General features: G+C 34.7%; 1 protein-coding gene, 1 long non-coding RNA gene and 1 pseudogene across 2 annotated transcripts; 2 read left to right on the top strand and 1 right to left on the bottom strand.

The window, feature by feature from the left end:
• Nucleotides 1–198: 198 nt before the first annotated feature.
• LOC137001486 (uncharacterized) lies at nt 199–5568 on the bottom strand (annotated as a pseudogene).
• Nucleotides 5569–10062: 4494 nt separating this feature from the next.
• LOC137001685 (uncharacterized) lies at nt 10063–12594 on the top strand. The gene is made up of 3 exons (XM_067360788.1): nt 10063–10128; nt 10544–10987; nt 11495–12594. The coding sequence occupies exons 1-3, from the start codon at nt 10063–10065 to the stop codon at nt 11828–11830; spliced, it is 846 nt and encodes a 281-aa protein (XP_067216889.1). The 3' UTR covers nt 11831–12594.
• Nucleotides 12595–16903: 4309 nt separating this feature from the next.
• On the top strand, nt 16904–20661 carry LOC137001357 (uncharacterized). Its single transcript, XR_010891398.1, has 2 exons — nt 16904–19563; nt 19660–20661. It is a non-coding gene; the product is annotated as an uncharacterized lncRNA (long non-coding RNA).
• Nucleotides 20662–21662: the final 1001 nt, after the last annotated feature.

The raw sequence follows: 21662 nt of genomic DNA, 5'->3' as shown, positions 1-21662 counted from the left end.
TCTGTATACTCAATAAATAATAATTAACTTTGAATTAATTATATAAGGATAAAAATAAGGAAAGCGACATTAATTATATATAATATATAGTCTGTATTATTATATGTGTCAAATGTTATATTTTCATTTTTACTTTATATTTATTACACATATTGTATGTCTATTTCGTTTCGTACATTGGAGCCTTGTGATGGAATTTGAGTCCAAGAAAAATATGTGCGAGTATTTGTTTACAAATTACTCCACATCACTTATAGATCAGTGTAGCAAATGAATTACGAAATACGTATTTATAAAAAAAAAGCCAGTTTACGTTACATCACCTCTGGCTTTATTAATATTTGTCATAAATGTTAATAATATAGAAGGGCCCCGTCCACCGCCCATTCTCGTGAGACACAACCAATAAATGCTTTTTGTCTCTCCGATTTTGCACACGTAGCGTGTGAATAATTATGCACTTTTTTTGTGAAAAGAAAAAGTGCGAGTGATAACGATGAAAGCATACATAAAGTATTAGTGAAATCAAAGTTATTTATTTCAAAATAAATTTTTTTAAATGGCTGTAGGCGCAAAAAACCGTTTATTGTTGCGGAAATAGAAACAATTTATTACTTTCTATTATGTAGTAATAAAATGACATCTCATGCGCTGAATGTCATTAGAATATTTTTCCTCAGTAGGATTTCTTCCTAAGGCTACAGCTGTAGCGAAAGCAGCTGCATAAATTCCGCAACTTGTGCCGTCTGGATGTGATTGGATTTTTTCGAATATTATATCGCTTACGTTTATTCTTGGATAACGTTTGCGAATATAATCTTTCTCCATCTTTGCCAATTTTTCGTATGTGCAACCGGGTAAGCTGTCATACACATGCAGTTTGGACCCGTCAAAGAAAATACATCGCCAATGATTAGTGCAATTCCCTCCAATAATTTGTAAGCTTTTATCGCTATCACTGGCTGTTATTATATCTGGGAATTGCAAGTACTGAACGCTTTGCGTTTCGAAACAAGAAGTTTCTCTAACGATGCGTAAGAATGTATCTAACGATTCATCGTTTAATTGATTCTGTACAGGTAGAACATTCTCTCTCACCAAAGAAAGAGGAACAATTGTATCATCTAAAACTTTTTTACGTTTTGCTATTTCATCTTTAGTCAAATTTTTTTTCCTTTTTGAACAACTGACTATGATGCAATCGCTATCTTGTTCTGCATTCAGAACAGCAGTAACGTTTGTCGCGTCTGTTGACAAAACGTTCAGTTTCTTATCTTGTACAATTTTTCTGTCTTGCACTTTATTTTGTTGCACACTTACAATTAGTTCGTAGCAGACTTTTGTTTTAGATGCTTTCTCTTGAGCATCTATAATATATTGTGGGTTTCTAATAAGCATATGCCTGTTATGACGGCTATCCAATATTTCTGGAAGCATACAGTCATAATAGAAACGTGTCAGGAAAGGCAGCATTTTAGTTTCCCAAAAGTCATTGTCTCTATTAACAACGACAATTTTTAAGCTTTTGGGGGTCCATATTGCAAATATGCAATAGTTTCGCTGTGTTATGTTTAATTGCCCTTGAACTTGATAAAAGAATCGGTGATTCCGATTCATTTTATCATTATCTTTTTTTTTCAAATATAGCTTTTAATAGAGGCAATTTTTGTACAGCCTCATCAGCTGTTAAATTCTCAGCTGATTGAGGACATTTAATCTCCACCAGACCATCTTCATCAATAAGTCTATCGGGAGTAGCGCCCAAGCATGGATTTTCATAATCAAAGAATAATCCGCATGGTTCAATTTTTTTATTCAATTTTGCAGCCAACTCTATTCTGGCGATTTCCTCCCTATCGCGACCATATTTCATGGTTGTAGTGTCAATGTGTGGAGGATATAAAATGCTTTTTATAGTTGATGCACAAGACGTTGTTGGTCTCATGCGACACACGGTTCCAAAATTGGATGCTGTTAGTATATCACGCCTCAATGAATGCCATAGTTGACATTCACTTTGCTCTCTTGTCTCTAGTTCAATTTCTTGCCTCCTTTCCGCGTTTTCTACCAACTTTTCTATATGATTTTCTTCAAGTTGTTGGTATAGGTCAGACGGAAGATCTGGCTTTTGAGATTGTGGGCCATAATAACAATCTGTCCCAGCCTCTCGTTTAAATTTTTTGGGCTTGTCATGCATTTCTCTAGACTCTCTAGTTTTCGAAACTTTAATTTGTCGTCGTTTTTCTAAATTTTCAACAATTAGAGGAACATCCTTTTTCATGCTTTCATACACTTGCGTTAGTACTTCTCGAGTATTATGCTGTACAACAGCACCCGCAATTCTAACATTGTAAGAACCTCGTAGGCCAAAATTTATGCGCTTTCCACCTATTTCTTTGCAGATTATAGAATTAAACGATTCTGCAGGATTGTTTGTTAAATTTAACAACAAACTATCTGAATAAGCGCTCAAGTACATAACAGCACTCTCAATTTTCTGATATAAACCGTGGAATTTCAAATGCGGTACATAATTTTGTATTTTCTCACGGTTTTCGTCGCATATACGGCCGCGTTCTTTACATCTTTTATGCTCACCAAAAATATGGCTAGGAATGTTCAAAATATCTTTTTGTAACTCCGTAGCTTTGCTATGGTGAGGTACTTTTTCTGCCCTTCGCAGAGTGGCTGCCTGTAATACTTCTTTCCGTATTTTTAAAATGTTGTTTTTTACAATATGTCGTAGCTCAACAAAGCCACGTTTTCTTTGCTGTTTTGGCTGAACTGTCTCTGCAACAGCTTTCAGCTTTTTGCATAAATTGCGAAGCAAATGATTGGTGCATTCTATTTTTTTTACAGTCACCATTTGTTCGCGATACGGTGCATTATTTTTTATGGAGTGATATACACTGCTGTCGCCATCAGCAATAACTGTTTGGTATATCAATCCATGCATTTCAAGGCTACTTTGAAAGCCCTCTACAGGCGTCGCTTTCCATACGTGTAGAGCTAGCATTACGGTCAAAATTTTTGTAGCATTTATGATTATTTGGCTTCAGACCATTTCGCTCCGCCATGTCGCACACCGTACAAAATTTATTGCGGATACCAATACAGAGGACTTTCCTTGTGCGATAACCAATTATAGCACCAACACCGGAAAGTGAATCGTAGGCGTTGCCGTACGATCTCTTTAACCAACTACCATCCGCTACAACTGTTATGTACGGAATGCCATTTATTGTTTCATTCCTTTCCAGAGCAAGTTGTTTTTCAAGCTTGCCTGCCATTTTCATACTTTCCATGGCTGTTTTTTGAAAATCATCGACTAGATTTTCTTGATATTTTATATAAGTCTTTTCAGACATGCAAGAAATATTTATACCCGCACAGAACTCTTCCAGTTGGGCATAACCATTCCCAACTGTTATAGTTGAAGCTACAGCAGCTTTATTTATATCCAACTTTTCAGGTTCTGTGGGTTCTGACCATATGTTGGCTTTATAGTTGCACATTTGGCACTGGAAGAACAATTGCGTCAGTAATCCACGGCGATGAGAATTTATGAGTTTCTAATCTTTAAATTGGCACTCAATTCCTCGCGCATGATTATCAAATACTCTGTGGATTTCATTCCACATAAAAGAAATGTCGACAATGCGACGACCTTCGGGCATGCTTTCTTTGATAGCATATGCATCAGAAACACCCTTGTCGTCGATAACAAAACTGTCATCTTCGCATAAATCGACATTTTGATTATACGTACCTTTTTCTTTTTCCAGGCACTGCACTACTTCGGTACTGACTTTTGAATCTGTCACGTGTAATTCCTCACGTGATGATTCGTCAATACCAGTAGTAAGCGTGCCTTCTTCTTTTTGTGCGTTTTTCTACATTTTCAGCATTTCACGCCTGCAAAATAAAATTAATCATAAATATATATATATAAAACATAACTTTTTTAATAAATCAATCTACATAATACTACACACAAATATACTTTAAAAAGATATATCTTGTAATATTATTGTTAAAATAATGAAAGCAGTCTTTTCTTTTTTTTAATATAATAACACATAGTACCTATATATATAGTCAGATAGGCATCTGTAACTTAATATATTTTTTCTAATTATAAGCATGCAAACAGTCACTTTTCCATTTTTATACATTATGTAATATATTATGTAATAAATTATATTTATAATACAGCCAGTCCACGAGAAAACCGCCTCTGGCTTGTCTTATTCCATATTGCCAGTCCACGAAAAAACCGCCTCTGGCTTGAAGACAAGAATAAGAATTCTCTAATGCCAATCCACGAGAAAACCGCCTCTGGCTTGTCTTATTCTCTATTGCCAGTCCACGAGAAAACCGCCTCTGGCTTGTCTTATTTTCTATTGCCAGTCCACGAGAAAACCGCCTCTGACTTGAAGACAAGAATAAGAATTCTCTAATGCCAGTCCACGAGAAAACCGCCTCTGGCTTGTCTTATTCTCTATTGCCAGTCCATGAGAAAACCGCCTCTGGCTTGTCTTATTCCATATTGCCAGTCCACGAGAAAACCGCCTCTGGCTTGAAGACAAGAATAAGAATTCTCTAATGCCAGTCCACGAGAAAACCGCCTCTGGCTTGTCTTATTCTCTATTGCCAGTCCACGAGAAAACCGCCTCTGGCTTGTCTTATTTTCTATTGCCAGTCCACGAGAAAACCGCCTCTGACTTGAAGACAAGAATAAGAATTCTCTAATGCCAGTCCACGAGAAAACCGCCTCTGGCTTGTCTTATTCTCTATTGCCAGTCCATGAGAAAACCGCCTCTGGCTTGTCTTATTTTTTATTGCCAGTCCACGAGAAAACCGCCTCTGGCTTGTCTTATTTTCTATTGTCAGTCCACGAGAAAACCGCCTCTGACTTGAAGACAAGAATAAGAATTCTCTAATGCCAGTCCACGAGAAAACCGCCTCTGGCTTGTCTTATTTTTTATTGCCAGTCCACGAGAAAACCGCCTCTGGCTTGTCTTATTCTCTATTGCCAGTCCACGAGAAAACCGCCTCTGGCTTGTCTTATTCTCTATTGCCAGTCCACGAGAAAACCGCCTCTGGCTGTACATATTTTAATTAACACTACAAAATACTACAAAGTACTGAAAAAAATTATTTACACAACGCAAGTCAATCTATGTGTATGTGTAAATTTTTCTGTTCTAAAAAATATAAATAAAGAAAAGATTGCTTTCATGTATATTACATCCTATTTTTTAATAGCTATATAAAAAATATTTTCAGTAATATAAACATAACAAAACTGTACATCTTAATAAAACATTAATTTGTAAGATAAAATAATATTACATTTATAAACTTTAAATATGAACGTGAAAAAACTTTATTTTCAAATATAAGTCGAAATTTGTATAAGTAATTTAAATATTCAGTTATATTGAATTCTTTTTATTTTTTTAAAGTTGTTTAATACAGGGTGTCATATGTAAAAGTTTGCGTCGACATATCATGTAGACACATTTTCGTAAAAAAAGTTTCATATAAAAGACGTTTCATTGCAAGGGGGAAAAAAGAGATAATAATTTAGCCTTGGATGGATGCGCTTTGGATATTTAAAGGTCATTTTTATTTTTTTGTAATGGAACCACTCAAATTTGTTAATATTAATAGAATCCTCGCAAAATTCGATGTAAAAAGTTTGAAGGAAAGGATGGCTAAAAATTGAATAATTCATATATTTTTACCTTAATTTGACATAATTTTACATAAACTATGAAATATGTCGTTCAATATTTATTTTTCAATAATCTTACCTAAACACTTATGCACAAAATAAAAAGAGAGATCAATTGATGTAAAAAAAAAATTTTTTTTTTTAAATTTTTTTTTCTGTTACAAATTTTTTTTACAGAACTGTTTTTTCTACAACAATTGATTTATCTCTTTTTTCTTACATAAAATTGTTTGGGTAAGATTATTGAAAAATTAATATTTAATGACATACTTCATAGTCTACAAAATTTTTGTGGTTTCATTAAAAAAAAATCAAGATAAATCTCCGAAGCACCTCCATAAAAGCTTAAATTAAAATCACCATCTTTTTTCCCCCCTCGAACCAAACAACTTTTATATAAAACATTTTTCCACAAAAATGTGTCATGTACAAGATATTTCCATGCAATAATTCTAATGAGACATCCTGTAAATTCAATTTTGAAATACATTAATTACTGCATGTTTTTGTAACCGATATTGAGACATGTTTAAAATGGTATAATAAAATTATTAGATATTTTATTATGTAACGGTGCAGCCCGCAAGCTGCATCGTTACGGCTACAGACCGTCCATCGTCCGTAGCCCACCAAGGGCGCATCGAGCGCCGATAAATTTCTTATCGTAACAACGGCGGTCAACCGCCGAAAATCCCCCACACCCGACCGTTCCGAAATTCCGTTTTGTGGGGGACTCGCCGCCGAAACCGCCGATGCTTGCCGATTCGAAACCATTCGGCTGCCAGCCGGGTATAAAAGAGGCCCGGCTGTACGTCTTCTCACCAGATCCCGTTCGCTAATAGACAGCGAACATCACCCTACGAGTGTCCTCGTAGTCCAAACCGAGCATACTCGGATTCTATACCTGTTCCAGCACACGAGTATCCTCGTGTACCGCCGAGCGTCCTCGGTATTCTTGACTCCCGCATACGAGTATATTCGTATACCCGCCGAGCGTACTTGGCTCCTCTAGGCCACCGAACTTCGTATTGCGGGCATTCCCGCGTACCTAGCCAGGTCGCCGTTCTAAAATTCCGCCTTCGTACGAGCGTCCTCGTACTCCCGCCGAGCGTAATCGGCAGCCTAAGTCCTTATATCGCGCTTATTCGCCGGGATTTCAAAACCGTAATCCGTCCGGCAGGCAAAACCGCGTCGACCAATCCGCGCCGCCGAATAGTCCGCATCGATCTACGATCGAACGGACTCGTGATACTCTACGAACGCACTCACCGACAAGCGCTCCGTCTTGTATTCCAACCGTTGCGACACGATCGCCCGCGCTTGCGCTCTCGCCGACCGCACCAGGACGCCTCACGTCATACTTTATAGTTTCGCATAAATAATTATTCCACCGTTGCCTAAAGAATTATTTCACCGTCGCTCTTTTATGTCACTATTGCCGATACTTCACGTTGCTTTCGCATTTATTTTGCGCCGCTTTAAAATAATTATTTCACCGTTGCTCAAATAATTATTTCACTATTGCCGATACTTCGCATTTATTTTCACGTTGCTTTCGCATTTATTTTACGCCGCCTTAAATAATTATTTCACCGTCGCTCAAATAATTATTTCACTATTGCCGATACTTCGCATTTATCTTCATGCTGCTTTGTATTTACTTCACGCCGCTTTAAAGAATTATTTCGCTGTCACTTATTAATTATTTCACCGTTGTTAATATACCGATTGCACCGATATTTTGCTATTTTGTATACTCTTTCGAATTCATTTTGCACACGCTTCGCATGTACACACGAGCATTGAAGCAGATCATTCGAAACAAATCATATCAACATCTTTCTCAATAAACGCTGTTTCATTACTTTGTTATAAACGAGCATTTGGTTTATTTGACATATCCCCAATCGACCGAACCTGGATTCCGGCGAGCTACTCCTCGTCCGCCGAAGCTCACACGGTTTCAATTATATCAATTCTAATTCAGAAAAGTTTTCAATGATTTCACTTTTCTAATCTTACATGTTTATGTTCACACATATACATTTCAGGACAGAAAACAATAATTCCGCGCTAAATATTGCAGAAAAATTGGATTCATAAAAATGATATACCATTTCGAAAATAATTCAATATCTGTTAGAAGAGCATGCACTAAAAATGCAATTGTGGCTGAAAAAATTAATAATGTTAGTAACAGTATTTCAAGACTTCAGAGGCAAAACTTGTTATTCATCTTCTATTTCATGAACAATAGTAAAATTGATATCATATTATAACAAAAAATTTTATATATTATTTTGTAATTATTTGCCTGTCAACTGACATGTTTGAAGGTAGAGTTGGCTTTCTCTTAATTTATTATATGAACATTGTACTTTTACTATTATCTATCTAATTGAAGATAGCCTCAAGCAGCTGTTAAATATATATGTATGTTTCAAAATTTATAAAACAAAAATCATAAATTTTAACTCTGAAGCTTTGACACATTGTAATAACAAACATATTTGCAATATAAATTTCGAGATTGCTTCAGAATCGTTTTTTCATAAAAATTGAAAAATAAATAATTAATAAAATTTTTTTTGTTTGTTTCAAACTTTGTAGTCATTGATATGAAGTATTAATTGATACTGAAGCAATTCTTGTAAATCATAATACATAATAACGTTACCTTTTTCTGTTTATTTTCTTTGATGAGTGTCTGTGCGAGGAAAGAAATAATTTGCCTCTCTGCAAATATCTTCCCATCTTGTATATTTGTTAAATGTCAAATCACAAATCACACACACAAAAGATATCTGTATCGCAAGATATACACTTTCGACAGCGTAAAGATAATCGGTTGCGACCACTCACGCTGTGCAAGCACAACACATGTTTATCGGTTCTACTGTTTTTAAATTCAGTAGTGTACAGGATTGTGCCGTGCCCCAAAAATGAAAACGCGACTCAAATGTTACTTGCTCTCATATTTTTACGCAAGAAAACATTGTCATTTAATTTGTTTGAAAAACGCTACAAATTTAATAATAATATGAAATAATTATATTATACGATATATTGTAAATTAGTTGCTAATTGATTGCAAGTACTTCTGTTAATACAAATTTTTTTAATAGTTTTGCAATATTCATTATTAAATTTTTTTGTTTCAATAAATAAATGGTGTTGAAAAATGAGTTTAAAAAATTTGAGTGAGTTAAAATGAGTTTAAAAAATTATGTACCTAACATTTCTTTTGCGTGGTCATTTCCTTTGCTCTATTCACACATCTTTTATATTTTTTTACATGTTCGCTCCCGTTATTTCTCTTATATTACTATGGCAAGTATTTATCTAAACGTCGGATAAAATAATGCGAAGAAGCGAAAGAACAAGAATTATTTAATAAACGTGCAAGAGTAAACATGCGAAAGAAAAAAGAATGAGAGCGAGCGAGTAAAAAATTATAAAAGATGTTGCAAATAGGATCGAGCAGATAATTACGCTAAAAAATGTTATGTACTTTATTTTTTAATCTCATTTTTGCTTGATTGTAATACAGAAAATTTACTTTTGCTAAGCTATTCAAATTAATTCGCTTCTACGAAGTACTTGCAATTAGCAGCCAATATGCAAAATAATGTACAATTATATATTATTTTCAATTTATTAAAAATCAAACAGCCTACGCGGAACGTCAGTGTTGTGAATTTGTGAAATTAATTTATACACAGACATTTATTGAAGTCGTGTGTATATAGCAATAATGCAATCATCAAAATCAATGCAGTGATCTCAAGTACTACATCGAGAGCATCGAGAGTACCGTTCGCGGTAGGAAAGGCACGCACACAGGCGAGAATCGTTTACGTCACGCGTCCGTGTGCGCTCAGCCGACGGGTGTGTAGAAGCGAGCATATATCTGTCTCGTTTCCATCGAAGCTTCTAAACACGAGCCGACAACAGCGATAAATGCTAAGAAGCAAGCGTTTCTAAGGTGAGTGGGCAGAGTAGGTACAATATTAGAGATTCCGTGTCCGAAACGTGCTTCTTGCAACTTTTTTTCGCATTTGTTTGTAACATTTCAAAAGAAGATATAAAATACGGGATCTCTAATATTCTAGCTACTCGGCCCACTCACCTTAGAAACGCTTGCTTTTTAGCATTTATCGTACGCTGTTGTCGGCTCGTGTTTAGAAGCTTTGGTGGAAGCGAGACAGATGTATGCTCGCTTCTACACACCCGTCGGTCGGACGCACACGGACGCGTGACGTTAGCGATTCTCGCTTGTTGCGTGCTTCCCCTACCACGGTGCTGCTAGCGTGGTCTTCCCAATGCTGCCAGAAACGAGCGGCGGCATCACACTAATACAACCGAGAACCGATGACGTCACTCTATCTGTGTGAGCTCGACCCGGTCGACCAATGGAAGAGAACGCCGTCTTCCTTCCACCGAGCCGACGCAACAGACCGTCTGTTGCGTCGGCTCGGTGGAAGGGAGACGGCGTTCTCTTCCATTGGTCGACCGGGTCGAGCTCACACGGATAGAGTGACGTCATCGGTTCTCGGTTGTATTAGTGTGATGCCGCCGCTCGTTTCTGGCAGCATTGGGTCTTCCCGCTCATTGTCAGTTCTTTCTGTGCTTTCTGTGACGACGTGACGCTATGGAGAAACGAACTCGCAAAAGTAAGTATTCTTATATCTGTATTTATATCTTATATTATGTATAACATAATAATTGTAATAAGTAAAATTATTAAATCTTTTATATTGTTGCAGTCAGAAGTGAAGGCCAAATACCATCGCCAGCACGTAGTTCGGTACGTTCATCAGTACCGAACTACGTGCCCGTCCACGTGCCCATCCACGTACCTGTCCACGCGCCCGTCCAAGCGCCCGTCCAGGCGCCAGTCCACGCGCCCGTCCAGGCGCCCGTCCAAGCGCCCGTCCAAGCGCCCGTCCAGGCGCCCGTCCAGGCGCACGTCCAAGCGCCCGTCCAGGCGCCAGTCCACGCGCCCGTCCAGGCGCCCGTCCAAGCGCCCGTCCAGGCGCCCGTCCAAGCGCCCGTCCAAGCGCCCGTCCAGGCGCCCGTCCAAGCGCCCGTCCAGGCGCTCGTTCAAGCGCCCGTCAGGCGCACGTCCAAGCGCCCGTCCAGGCGCCAGTCCACGCGCCCGTCCAGGCGCCCGTCCAAGCGCCCGTCAACGTGCTACAGCCCGTGCAGGGGAATCAACCGCATGGAAAATCAAACGCATTAAATAAGGTAAGTAATAAAATTAAATTGTATCTGTGTGAATGAATGTGCGTGCATGTGTATTCGCGAGTGAATATGCGTGCATGCGATTCGCGGGTGTATGTCCGTGCATGCGTATTCGCGAGTGTATGTGCGCGTATGTGCGTGCATGCGTATTCGCGAGTGTATGTGCGTGTATGTCCGTGCATGCGTATTCGCGAGTGTATGTGTGTGCATGCGTATTCGCAAGTGTATGTGTGTGCATGCGTATTCGCGAGTGTATGTGCGTGTATGTCCGTGCATGCGTTTCGCGAGTGTATGTGTGTGCATGCGTATTCGCGAGTGTATGTGCGTGTATGTCCGTGCATGCGTATTCGCGAGTGTATGTGTGTGCATGCGTATTCGCAAGTGTATGTGTGTGCATGCGTATTCGCGAGTGTATGTGCGTGTATGTCCGTGCATGCACAATTAATTATATAAAATGTTAAATTTAATATTATATGTGTTTTTAAATATAATATTTTTTTCTGTTTGCAGCGGATTCACAACATTATAAGGAAAAAATTGCGCACGGTGCAGAAAAGGACACAAGGCAGGACACCACCACCACCACCACCACCAGCAGCACCACCACCACCTCAATGGTATATTTCGTGCGCTCCGCCGTATGTTACGACATACTCTACACACGCTCCAGCGTACAGTATTGCGTCACCATGTCTTCCTCCGTGGCCACCACGGTATCCACCGCCGGGACCACCATCGTATCTACCGCCGGGCCCACTATCGTATCCACCGCCAGGCCCACTATCGTACGGTTCACCATACCACCAGCCTTCGGCGTACAATCCATATGGATCGTATTATTGGTAATTTTTATTTTGTTCTATTCGTATTTCGTTATTTCACATCACATTTTGCGTTGTAAACTTCGGTCAATTATCATTAATTACAATATTGGTTTATTGTAATTACATTTTGCGCTATTTCTGTGATTTTAGTTTATTCGCAGCAAACATAAGATATATTAGACACAACGCAAAATGTGATTCGATTGAAAAGAGATTTGACGTGTAATTAGTATTTTTATGAAAACATGCAATGTTTTGAAAAAAAACTGAGACGATAAGCGTATAATTTTGTATTTTTTGTTCAAATGTGCGATACATGTGCCATGTATTTTATTTCGTTTATTATATGTATAACAAAATCTCTTTTCAATCGCATCACATTTTGTGTTATAAACTTTGGTCAATTATCATTAATTACAATATTGGTTTATTGTAATTATTTTTTGCACTATTTCTGTGATTTTAGTTTATTCGCAGCAAACATAAGATATATTAGACACAACGCAAAACGTGATGCGATTGAAAAGAGATTTGACGTGTAATTAGTATTTTTATGAAAACATGCAATGTTTTGAAAAAAACTGAGACGATAAGCATTATATAGTTTTGTATTTTTTGTTCAAATGTGCGAGACATGTGCCATGTATTTTATTTCATTTATTATATGTATAACTCTATTACTCGGACTATTATTGTATTATTTGTACGAAAGAAATGTATTATAAAAATTTTTTTATACGTTATGTATAAATTAATGGAATTTTAATTAGAATAAAACAATTCTATTTCTGCAAAAATGTTGTATCTTACTATCCTGTAAACCCCCATAAATTCCTATAAACTTGTTTCAAAGTTTTGTAATGTGTTAGTCAATGTTATTTTACAAATGTCATTGTATAAATGTCAATGAGTCATGCATTTCTTGTATATGAAATAAATATGTAGAGATTTTAATGTACAGATATGGTTAAATTAATATTGTGTAAATTATTCTATGATTTTGAAATGTTTAATGTTAATACAATCATAATATGTAAAAATTTTAAAAATAGTTTTATTTTTACGAATAGGAATGCTTTTATAATGTGTTCAATTAGTACAGTTTTTCTTTCACTGTATCTTACACAATATTTAATTGAATCATATCTCTACATTAAAATCTCAACATATTTATTCTATATACAAAAAATAAATGATTCATTGACTACAATGACATTTGTAAAATAACATTGAATAACATTAATTATATATATATATCAAATATGTATCTATATAAATTTTTTATATATAATTTATATTGTTCAATTTAAAAGTGCACTGTACCTTATACACAATATTATTTTACAATCTCTCTCTCTCTCTCTCTCTCTCTCTCTCTCTATATATATATATATATATATATATATATATATATATATATATATATATATATATATATATACAGGGTGCGTCAGCTAAATCCGGACAAAATTAAATTAGAATTCCTTGCTACGTGTGAATTTAGGAACAAATGATTGTTAATGTTCGCGTTAGTCAAATGTTTGTGTAAAACGTGTATAACCTTTAAAATGTCCGAGTTAATAAAATCAAGTGCGGAATACAATCGAAGAGCGGCGATAATTGAAGCGCTTCACGCCGGACGTTCACCGATCGAAATTATTCGGTTCTTCAAGTACTCGAGATCGACAAAAGTGAATCGAAGGAACGACCGTTGGCTCGCCCGTGATCCCGAGGATGTCCCCATAATAGGCAGGACAAAGTTTCCAGCCAATGTTCACGTCTTAAGCGTCGTCTCTAATGAGGGTGATGTCATGCCGCCGTATTTCTTTAAAAAGGGAGAAACCATCACGAAGGAGGTTTACCTCCGGATTTTGAGGACTGTAATAAAGCCATGGATGGAAACTACGGCCTCCGGGAGGCCGTACATTTTTCAACAAGACGGTGCACCGGCTCACACAAGCCATTTAGTGCAAAATTGGCTTAACGATAACGTGGATGCGTTTTGGTCCAAGGAATTCTGGCCTCCTAATAGTCCAAATTTAAACCCCCTAGATTATTATGTTTGGGGCGTTATTGAAAGAGTGTCTAACAAGTTCAGGCACCCCAATGTGGCAACTCTTCAAGCCGCTATTGAAGCAGCATTCGTTGATTTAGTTAAGGAGCAGTTGAAGAGAGCGTGCTCGCGCTTCAGGCAAAGGATTGAAGCAGTGATCGTAGCAAACGGGGGTTATATAGAATAATTGTACTCAGAGAGGATCCCTTAAGCAACGTACAAAAAAATATTTCATAATTTCAAGTTTTTTCTGAGTCTAAAGAGTGTTTTAATAAACAATTTGTTTTGTCCGGATTTAGCTGACGCACCCTGTATATAAATTGTGTATAATATTGTGTATAAGGTACAGTGCAATGAAAACTGTGCAAATTGAACGTATAAAATCATTTTTCTTCGTAACACACACACACACACATATATATATATATATATATATATATAGAGAGAGAGAGAGAGAAAGAGAGAGAAGTAGCATATGTACATATTAGGTTAAATATGTGTCCACACACACATTTATTTGTATAATATATGTATAATATATATGTATATAATAAACTAAAATGTACTAAATGACGGGTAAATGTGTGTGTAGACACAACTAATCAAATATATACATATACTACTTTATGACACTGAGAACTGTATAGCGCTTCTATCCCAAAATCCCGGAACTAATCTATTGCCCTTTTTTACCTCATTATCGTCTATATTGCACGCATGCTTTGCATAAATTCTAATTCAGGAAACATTTTTAGACTACATCTCTGAACTCAATTCTAACAGTTCCCTATTAATCTTTGATATATTCTCTTTCGGCCGGAATGTTAATTTTGAATCTGCAAGCTGTATAATTTTTATATTAAACAAATATTTGTATGCACCGACAGCTTATCGGAAAAATTTTCAAATTTTTTTCTGTTTTTTGTTTTAAATGTTATACCAGCCGATTCTTTAGCATGTATACTTTAATCACCTAAAAGGATTTGTAATTCTATACATGCAATAAAAAAATTTTCTTAAACTACGAAATTAATTTTTCGTCGGTAAAACAGTACTACTCCAGCATCGCCTTAAGAGGATGCTTAAGTCCTACTTTATCGACCGGTATTTTCAATTTTCTGGAAAATTTAGCATTTTTTATTGCTTTGATAGAATTACAAATCCTTTGGTGTAAGTAAAGTACACATGCTAATCTTTTGGCAGATAATGAAATTTAGACCAAAAAATAAAAAAAAAATTTTTTTAAATTTATCGACAATGTAACCTCAAAGAATTATATCTTTTATATCAAAATTATACTGCTTCAATCTGCAAAACAAGGGTGTGTGCCGAAGAAGAGCGTATGAAACAATAATGGAAAACCAAAAAAATAGAGCTTAGAGACTTATTTTCAAAATGCCATACTTTTCCAGATTTATGCAAAGCATGCGTGCAATATAGAAGAATAAGGTAAAAAAGAACTATAGATTAATTCCGGGATTTTGGGATAGAGGCGCTATACAGTTCTCAGTGTTATCTGTCATATACAGAATCTTTTAGGTTAGTTATGTGTGTGTTAGTTGTGTGTGTGTTAGTGCTGCCAGAAACGAGCGGCAGCATCACACAAATACAACCGAGAACCGATGACGTCACCCTATCCGTGTGAGCTCGACCCGGTCGACCAATGGAAGAGAACGCACGTCTCCCTTCCACTGAGCCGACGAAACAGACGATAAATGCTAAGAAGTAATTGTTTCTAAGGCAAGTAACTGGAATATGAAAAATCCCGTGTTCGAGATTTGCTTCTCGTAACTTTCTTTTCTTTTTTCCGCATTTGTTTCTAACAGTGTAAATTATCAAATAATCTTTTTTTGCTTAAAAAATAATAGTTTATATTTATTAATAATATTCGCATATGTTAAAATTAACAATTTTTAAAATAATTCAGATTTGCTATTGTCAATAGAAAAATGAAGTTATTTTGCAATATTGTAACAAAGTGTAAATTTAACATATGCTATGCTCTTGCCACTCGCCTTATTCGTTTAGCCATGCTTGCTTTGACATTTATGTCTATCGATTCGAAAGATTTTACATACCTGTAAAACTTTTAATTATTTCCCAACTTACAATTAGTCACTCGCGTCCTGATATTTTTTCTCCCGTTCAATAATTTTCTATTCGTACATTCGGAGAATCCGAATAGTGAGATCAATAATGTACTTAATTTTCGTACACTCTAGTATCTCAATCTGAGATCGGTGTACATTTTAACGTCTCAAATGTAGACGAATTATTTTTATATAAAAAATAATTAAAATTTTTACACCAACAATCTATGATATATGCTCCATATGCCATATTATATTTTATTCCATTTTTAATCATTTATTTTAAACTACTGCATATTAGCAAGAGTTACTGTACTATGGAAATTAGTGGAGGAGACGGTAACATATATTATAAATGCAGTCAGATTTATTGTACTTAGTATTGCTAAAATATTGTAAAAATAATGCATTATTAGTTTATTAATAATTATAATAGTATTATTAATAGTGGTTTTCCGCACCACCTTCGAGGTTTCACTAACGGCGCGTTAGGTTTTTTTAGAGGACCTTCGTCAGGAGCCCTATTATACCACATTTCATTATTCTTTCTATATTTTTTTTATACATATGTGATGTCATTTGCAGACAAGATACTCTTTTTATTCTTGTCATTTACAAGTGTGGTGTCATTTGCAGACAAGATATTCTTTTTACGCTTGTCATTTACAAGTGATGTCATTTGCAGACAAAAAACTTATTACACTTCTGTAATAAAATTAGCAGTTACTTTTTTGTGTTATATAAAAAATACTATTTATTTGTAACATTATTATTGCGTATCATTAGATGTTGAGGGACCAGCTATATCATCAACGTCTGCAGCATGTAGATTAAGACAACTTTTATGTTTTTTAGAACATGTAGAATATAATTTGTTCGATGACATGAAAGACAAATGTTTTTCATTAATCTCCATCTCTAAAATAGATTCTTTTCTTGCGTTCAAAGTTGATTTTAAGACGCAAATGGCATTTACAGAGACGGATAAAAGGCTATTTTGTTTTTTCGTTTTTATGTCTGATAAAATTGAAAATATTCTTTCTGGATCGGCATTAGAATGTGGAAGTAATCTAATAGAATTTATAAGGGGTTTAAGATTTGAATATTTCACAAGATCTCTGAAGCTTTTACTTTGTAAAATCTGTTTCCACATGTTATCAAAACTTAATTTTTTAAGATTTGTTTTTTCTGTTTCTGTAAAATTGAGATGTACAATAAACCATTCTTTTTTTAAACCAATTTCGTCAAAACCACCGAGAGTTTGAACGATAAAAGAAACGTCATTGAATGATGTTTCTCTGTCAAAATCAAATAAAACAACGTCTGAATCAAAAACTTTCAATTTTGACAAAAATTTGTCATTAATTGGTAATCTTTTACTAATTTCCTCGGCAGCTGTCACATAAAATTGCAAACAATTTTCTCGAACATTCGCAACTATGTCTAAGTATCCGTTCTTTGTTAGTTCGTCGAGGTATTCTTCGCATTCTAATCCTAAATTTATTTTATTCAAAGATTTTTGATTATTTTTGTCAGAAAATTGAATATTATTGCATACGTTTTTTAAGAACTTAGGTTTTAGAAAGTGTTTACAAACTGTGGTTAGAAACTATACTGATTTACAAATACAAATAGCGAAATACAAATAAAAACATAGAAAACATCCAACAAGAGCAGCAGCAGCCGGAGGAACAAACAAGTGGTAAATTATTTTTTTCTTTTATTTTTTGTAACTAAATGATTAATTTATATGCATGATTGTTTTATTTAATATAGTACTTATCTGTAAATGTGCTTATTTTTTAGAAAAAAGAAGAGGAGGCGGAAAGTCTCACGCTCGCTGGTATCACCAGCGAGGTGAAAGAAATGAATGGGGAGGCAGAGGTGGATGGGGAGGCAGAGGTGGATGGAGCGGCAGAGGTGGATGGGGTGGCAGAGGTAGATGGGGTGGCAGAGGTGGGTGTGGACAGAGAGGTGGCCAGGGCGGAAGAGGCCCTATTATAATAAAAAAATATTATATAAATAAATAAGATATTAAATAGATATACAAATAATTTTATATATTAATTTAATAATAATATTAATTTTATTTTTTTAATAATAAAACTTATTTTTTAATATCTTTTTTCTATTTTTTATTTATATTTTTTTTATTTTTTAACTATCTTTTTATTTTTTATTTATATTTTTTTTATTTTTTAACTATATTTTTATTATTTTTTCATTTTTTATATTTTTATTTTAAATTTTTTATTATTGATTTATTATTATTATTAATAATATATTTTTTAATCTAATTTATGTGATAACATTGTAATAATATATTGACTAGTCATATTGTGATAATTTTATATTAAGATTTATTCTACATATATATTAAATAAAATTTAAAATAAAATCAATTATCTCGTGCTAACTCTCTATCCCGTCACATATTTATAAATAAATAAAATGTTACTAACATGTCTGCAAATGACATCACATATGTATAAAAGAAATATAGAAAGAATAATGAAATGTGGTATAATAGGGCTCCTGACGAAGGTCCACTAAAAAAACCTGACGCGCCGTTAGTGAAACCTCGAAGGTGGTGCGGAAGACCACTATTAATAATACTATTATAATTACTAATAAACTAATAATACGTTATTTTTACAATATTTTAACAATACTAACAAGAGTACAATAAATCTGACTGCATTTATAATATATGTTACCGTCTCCTCCATTAATCTCCATAGTACAGTAACTCTTGCTAATATGCAGTAGTTTAAAATAAATAATTAAAAATGGAATAAAATATAATATGGCAAATGGAGCATATTCATAGATTGTTGGTGTAAAAATTTTAATTATTTTTTATATAGAAATAATTCGTCTACATTTGAGACGTTAAAATGTACACCGATCTCAGATTGAGATACTAGAGTGTATGAAAATTAAGTACATTATTGATCTCACTATTCGGATTCTCCGAATGTACGAATAGAAAATTATTGAACGAAAGAAAAAATATCAGGACGCGAGTGACTAATTGTAAGTTGGGAAATAATTAAAAGTTTTACAGGTATGTAAAATCTTTCGAATCGATAGACATAAATGTCAAAGCAAGCATGGCTAAACGAATAAGGCGAGTGGCAAGAGCATAGCATATGTTAAATTTACACTTTGTTACAATATTGCAAAATAACTTCATTTTTCTATTGACAATAGCAAATCTGAATTATTTTAAAAATTGTTAATTTTAACATATGCGAATATTATTAATAAATATAAACTATTATTTTTTAAGCAAAAAAAAGATTATTTGATAATTTACACTGTTAGAAACAAATGCGGAAAAAAGAAAAGAAAGTTACGAGAAGCAAATCTCGAACACGGGATTTTTTATATTCCAGCCACTTGCCTTAGAAACAATTACTTCTTAGCATTTATCGTCTGTTTCGTCGGCTCAGTGGAAGGGAGACGTGCGTTCTCTTCCATTGGTCGACCGGGTCGAGCTCACACGGATAGGGTGACGTCATCGGTTCTCGGTTGTATTTGGCTGCGTTTCGTTATTCACTGTAAGTACTGAGAGTGTGACATAATTCAGTAAAGCTCCATGATCGTTCCGTAATTACTACTATTGCTTTTGCGACTTATAATGCTACAATAGTAGAACGATTCGCAGTACACTGTGATATATAACCTCTTATTCTTGTTTTGTAGTTGAAGTGCATGTAAACCTCTAAAATATGGAAGACATTGTGATATCGGTGGAATTTACAAAATGTATAATAGAATCAATTATAAAAGAAAAGTCAATCATGGGCCATCATAATAAAAAATTATTAAAAAATAAATTGGCTGTATTGACCCAGAGCCGGGTGTTAGATGCTCAAAAAATAATAAGTAACTAAATTGTCAATTCAAACGTTTCGGCACATTTATTTCGGCCATCTTCAGTGATAATATCAAAATAAGTAAACAAACGTTACAAAAGAAACATGCAATAATAAAACAAGTATGTTTCGCAAGGCTAACGCATATCGGTTGACAAAATTTAAAAGTTCGTTGTAAAATAAAATATACAAAGTAAATTAAAATAATAATGAATTAGTATCGCAAACGCAAAGTCATAGTATAATAAATGCAGGTTAGAAGATCTTACTTGAGTGTCCATGATAAAATGTAGAAGTAAATGTGTCTTCAAAATTCGAACCAATTATAAGTCAATGTGTTCTAATATGCGACATGCAACAGCAACGCTCTGAAGACATTTTTCTTTTTGCCACCCTTTCACTATGCTTAACGGATTGCAAGAAATAAGAAGCCGACGAGTGATCGGTCAATCTATGAAAATTATGAATAAAAGAAATAAAATAGAGACTATTATAAAAATGTGAAACGAATTTAACCCAACACACGAATGGAAAGACGTTAGTCACATAATTTGCAAGAAAAACAGAGCAACATTTACCTTTGATCATAATATCAGTTGAATATAAGAAGGTCCAAAGAATATAAAGTTTGATAAAATGTTTTGGTGTCCCATTAGAAAGTTGAAGTCCGTAAGGATGGAATAAAACTTTGATATGTCCATTCGGATATATGTCAGATGAATGAATGATGAAATTGAAATGAGCAAAGATTTTGGTAGAAGGACTAGGGGCCGATCTATTAGAGGAATAGGGGGAAGGGAAGTAAGGAATATGGAAGAGGGGAGAAAAGGAGGGGGATCTAAAAAGAGTCTAAAATGAGGGAAATTTGCGAAGGATGGGTAGGTAAGAGTTAGGAAGGAAATCCGTGTCACTTTGTTTATTAAGGCTATTCTGTTGTTTTTTTATGTGTAACATTTCTGAAATTAACCTTTTGCTATAAGATGGTTCTCTATCTAAAACCTCGATTTGATCCCATTCAAAATCATGATTGTGTTCTAATCTGTGACTCGAAATGGTAGAAGGAGAACCAGATCTTTTATTAATGTCATTGCGATGCTCTTTGATTCTAGTACGAAGTTGTCTCTTTGTTTGGCCTACATAAGAGGCATCACAATCATGACACGAAATTTTATAAACCACTCCGCTTTGTTGCATAGGATCAAGAAAATCTTTGCCAGTTTTTATAAATTTGTCTAATCGGTTATTACAATAGTAGGCAGTATTAAAATTGTATTTTTTAGAAATGGACGTAAGTTTTTCAGAAATATTGTTGACATATGGGATTATAAAAAATTTGGTTCCTCTCTCTTTAAATTGAGATGTATTATTTTTATTATTATGTAGTAAGAATTGAATCCTTTTATTAATAGTAGAAAAAATAAATTCTAAAGGGTAGCAATTATTTAGCAAAATCGAAATTGTGTGTTTTAAATTTTTTTGTTGAAATTTAGGATGTGATAGTCGAAAAATTTTATCTACTAGATTTATAATGACACCCTGCTTATGTATCAAAGGATGTTGGGAATGGAAATTTAGGTATCTTCCAGAGAAAGTAGGTTTATGGTATATATCAAAAATAAGTCTGTTGTTATCGTTAATGATTAAAATATTTAAAAAGCTAATCTGGTTGTCCGTACTAGTTTCCAAAGTAAAGTTTAGTCTCTCGTGTATTGAGTTAAAAACGTTAAGAATATTCTCAAATTCATCCCCATCCGCTGATAATAAAATGTCGTCTACATATCTATAGTAAAACCTCAAATTACAAGTTAACCGACCAATCGCCTCCCCCTC

The sequence above is a fragment of the Linepithema humile genome, chromosome 8, assembly GCF_040581485.1.
Source record: "Linepithema humile isolate Giens D197 chromosome 8, Lhum_UNIL_v1.0, whole genome shotgun sequence".
Taxonomy (NCBI): Eukaryota; Metazoa; Arthropoda; class Insecta; order Hymenoptera; family Formicidae; genus Linepithema; species Linepithema humile.
This window is presented reverse-complemented; position numbering and strand designations above follow the sequence as displayed.

Excerpts from the sequence above, each read along its gene's own strand:
- LOC137001685 (XM_067360788.1), top strand. The coding sequence starts at position 10,063 with ATGCTGCCAGAAACGAGCGGCGGCATCACACTAATACAACCGAGAACC. Across the intron at positions 10,129-10,543 it reads CCGATGACGTCACTCTATCT|TTCGGTACGTTCATCAGTAC; the intron begins GTGTGAGCTCGA and ends GCCAGCACGTAG. Across the intron at positions 10,988-11,494 it reads AATCAAACGCATTAAATAAG|CGGATTCACAACATTATAAG; the intron begins GTAAGTAATAAA and ends TTCTGTTTGCAG.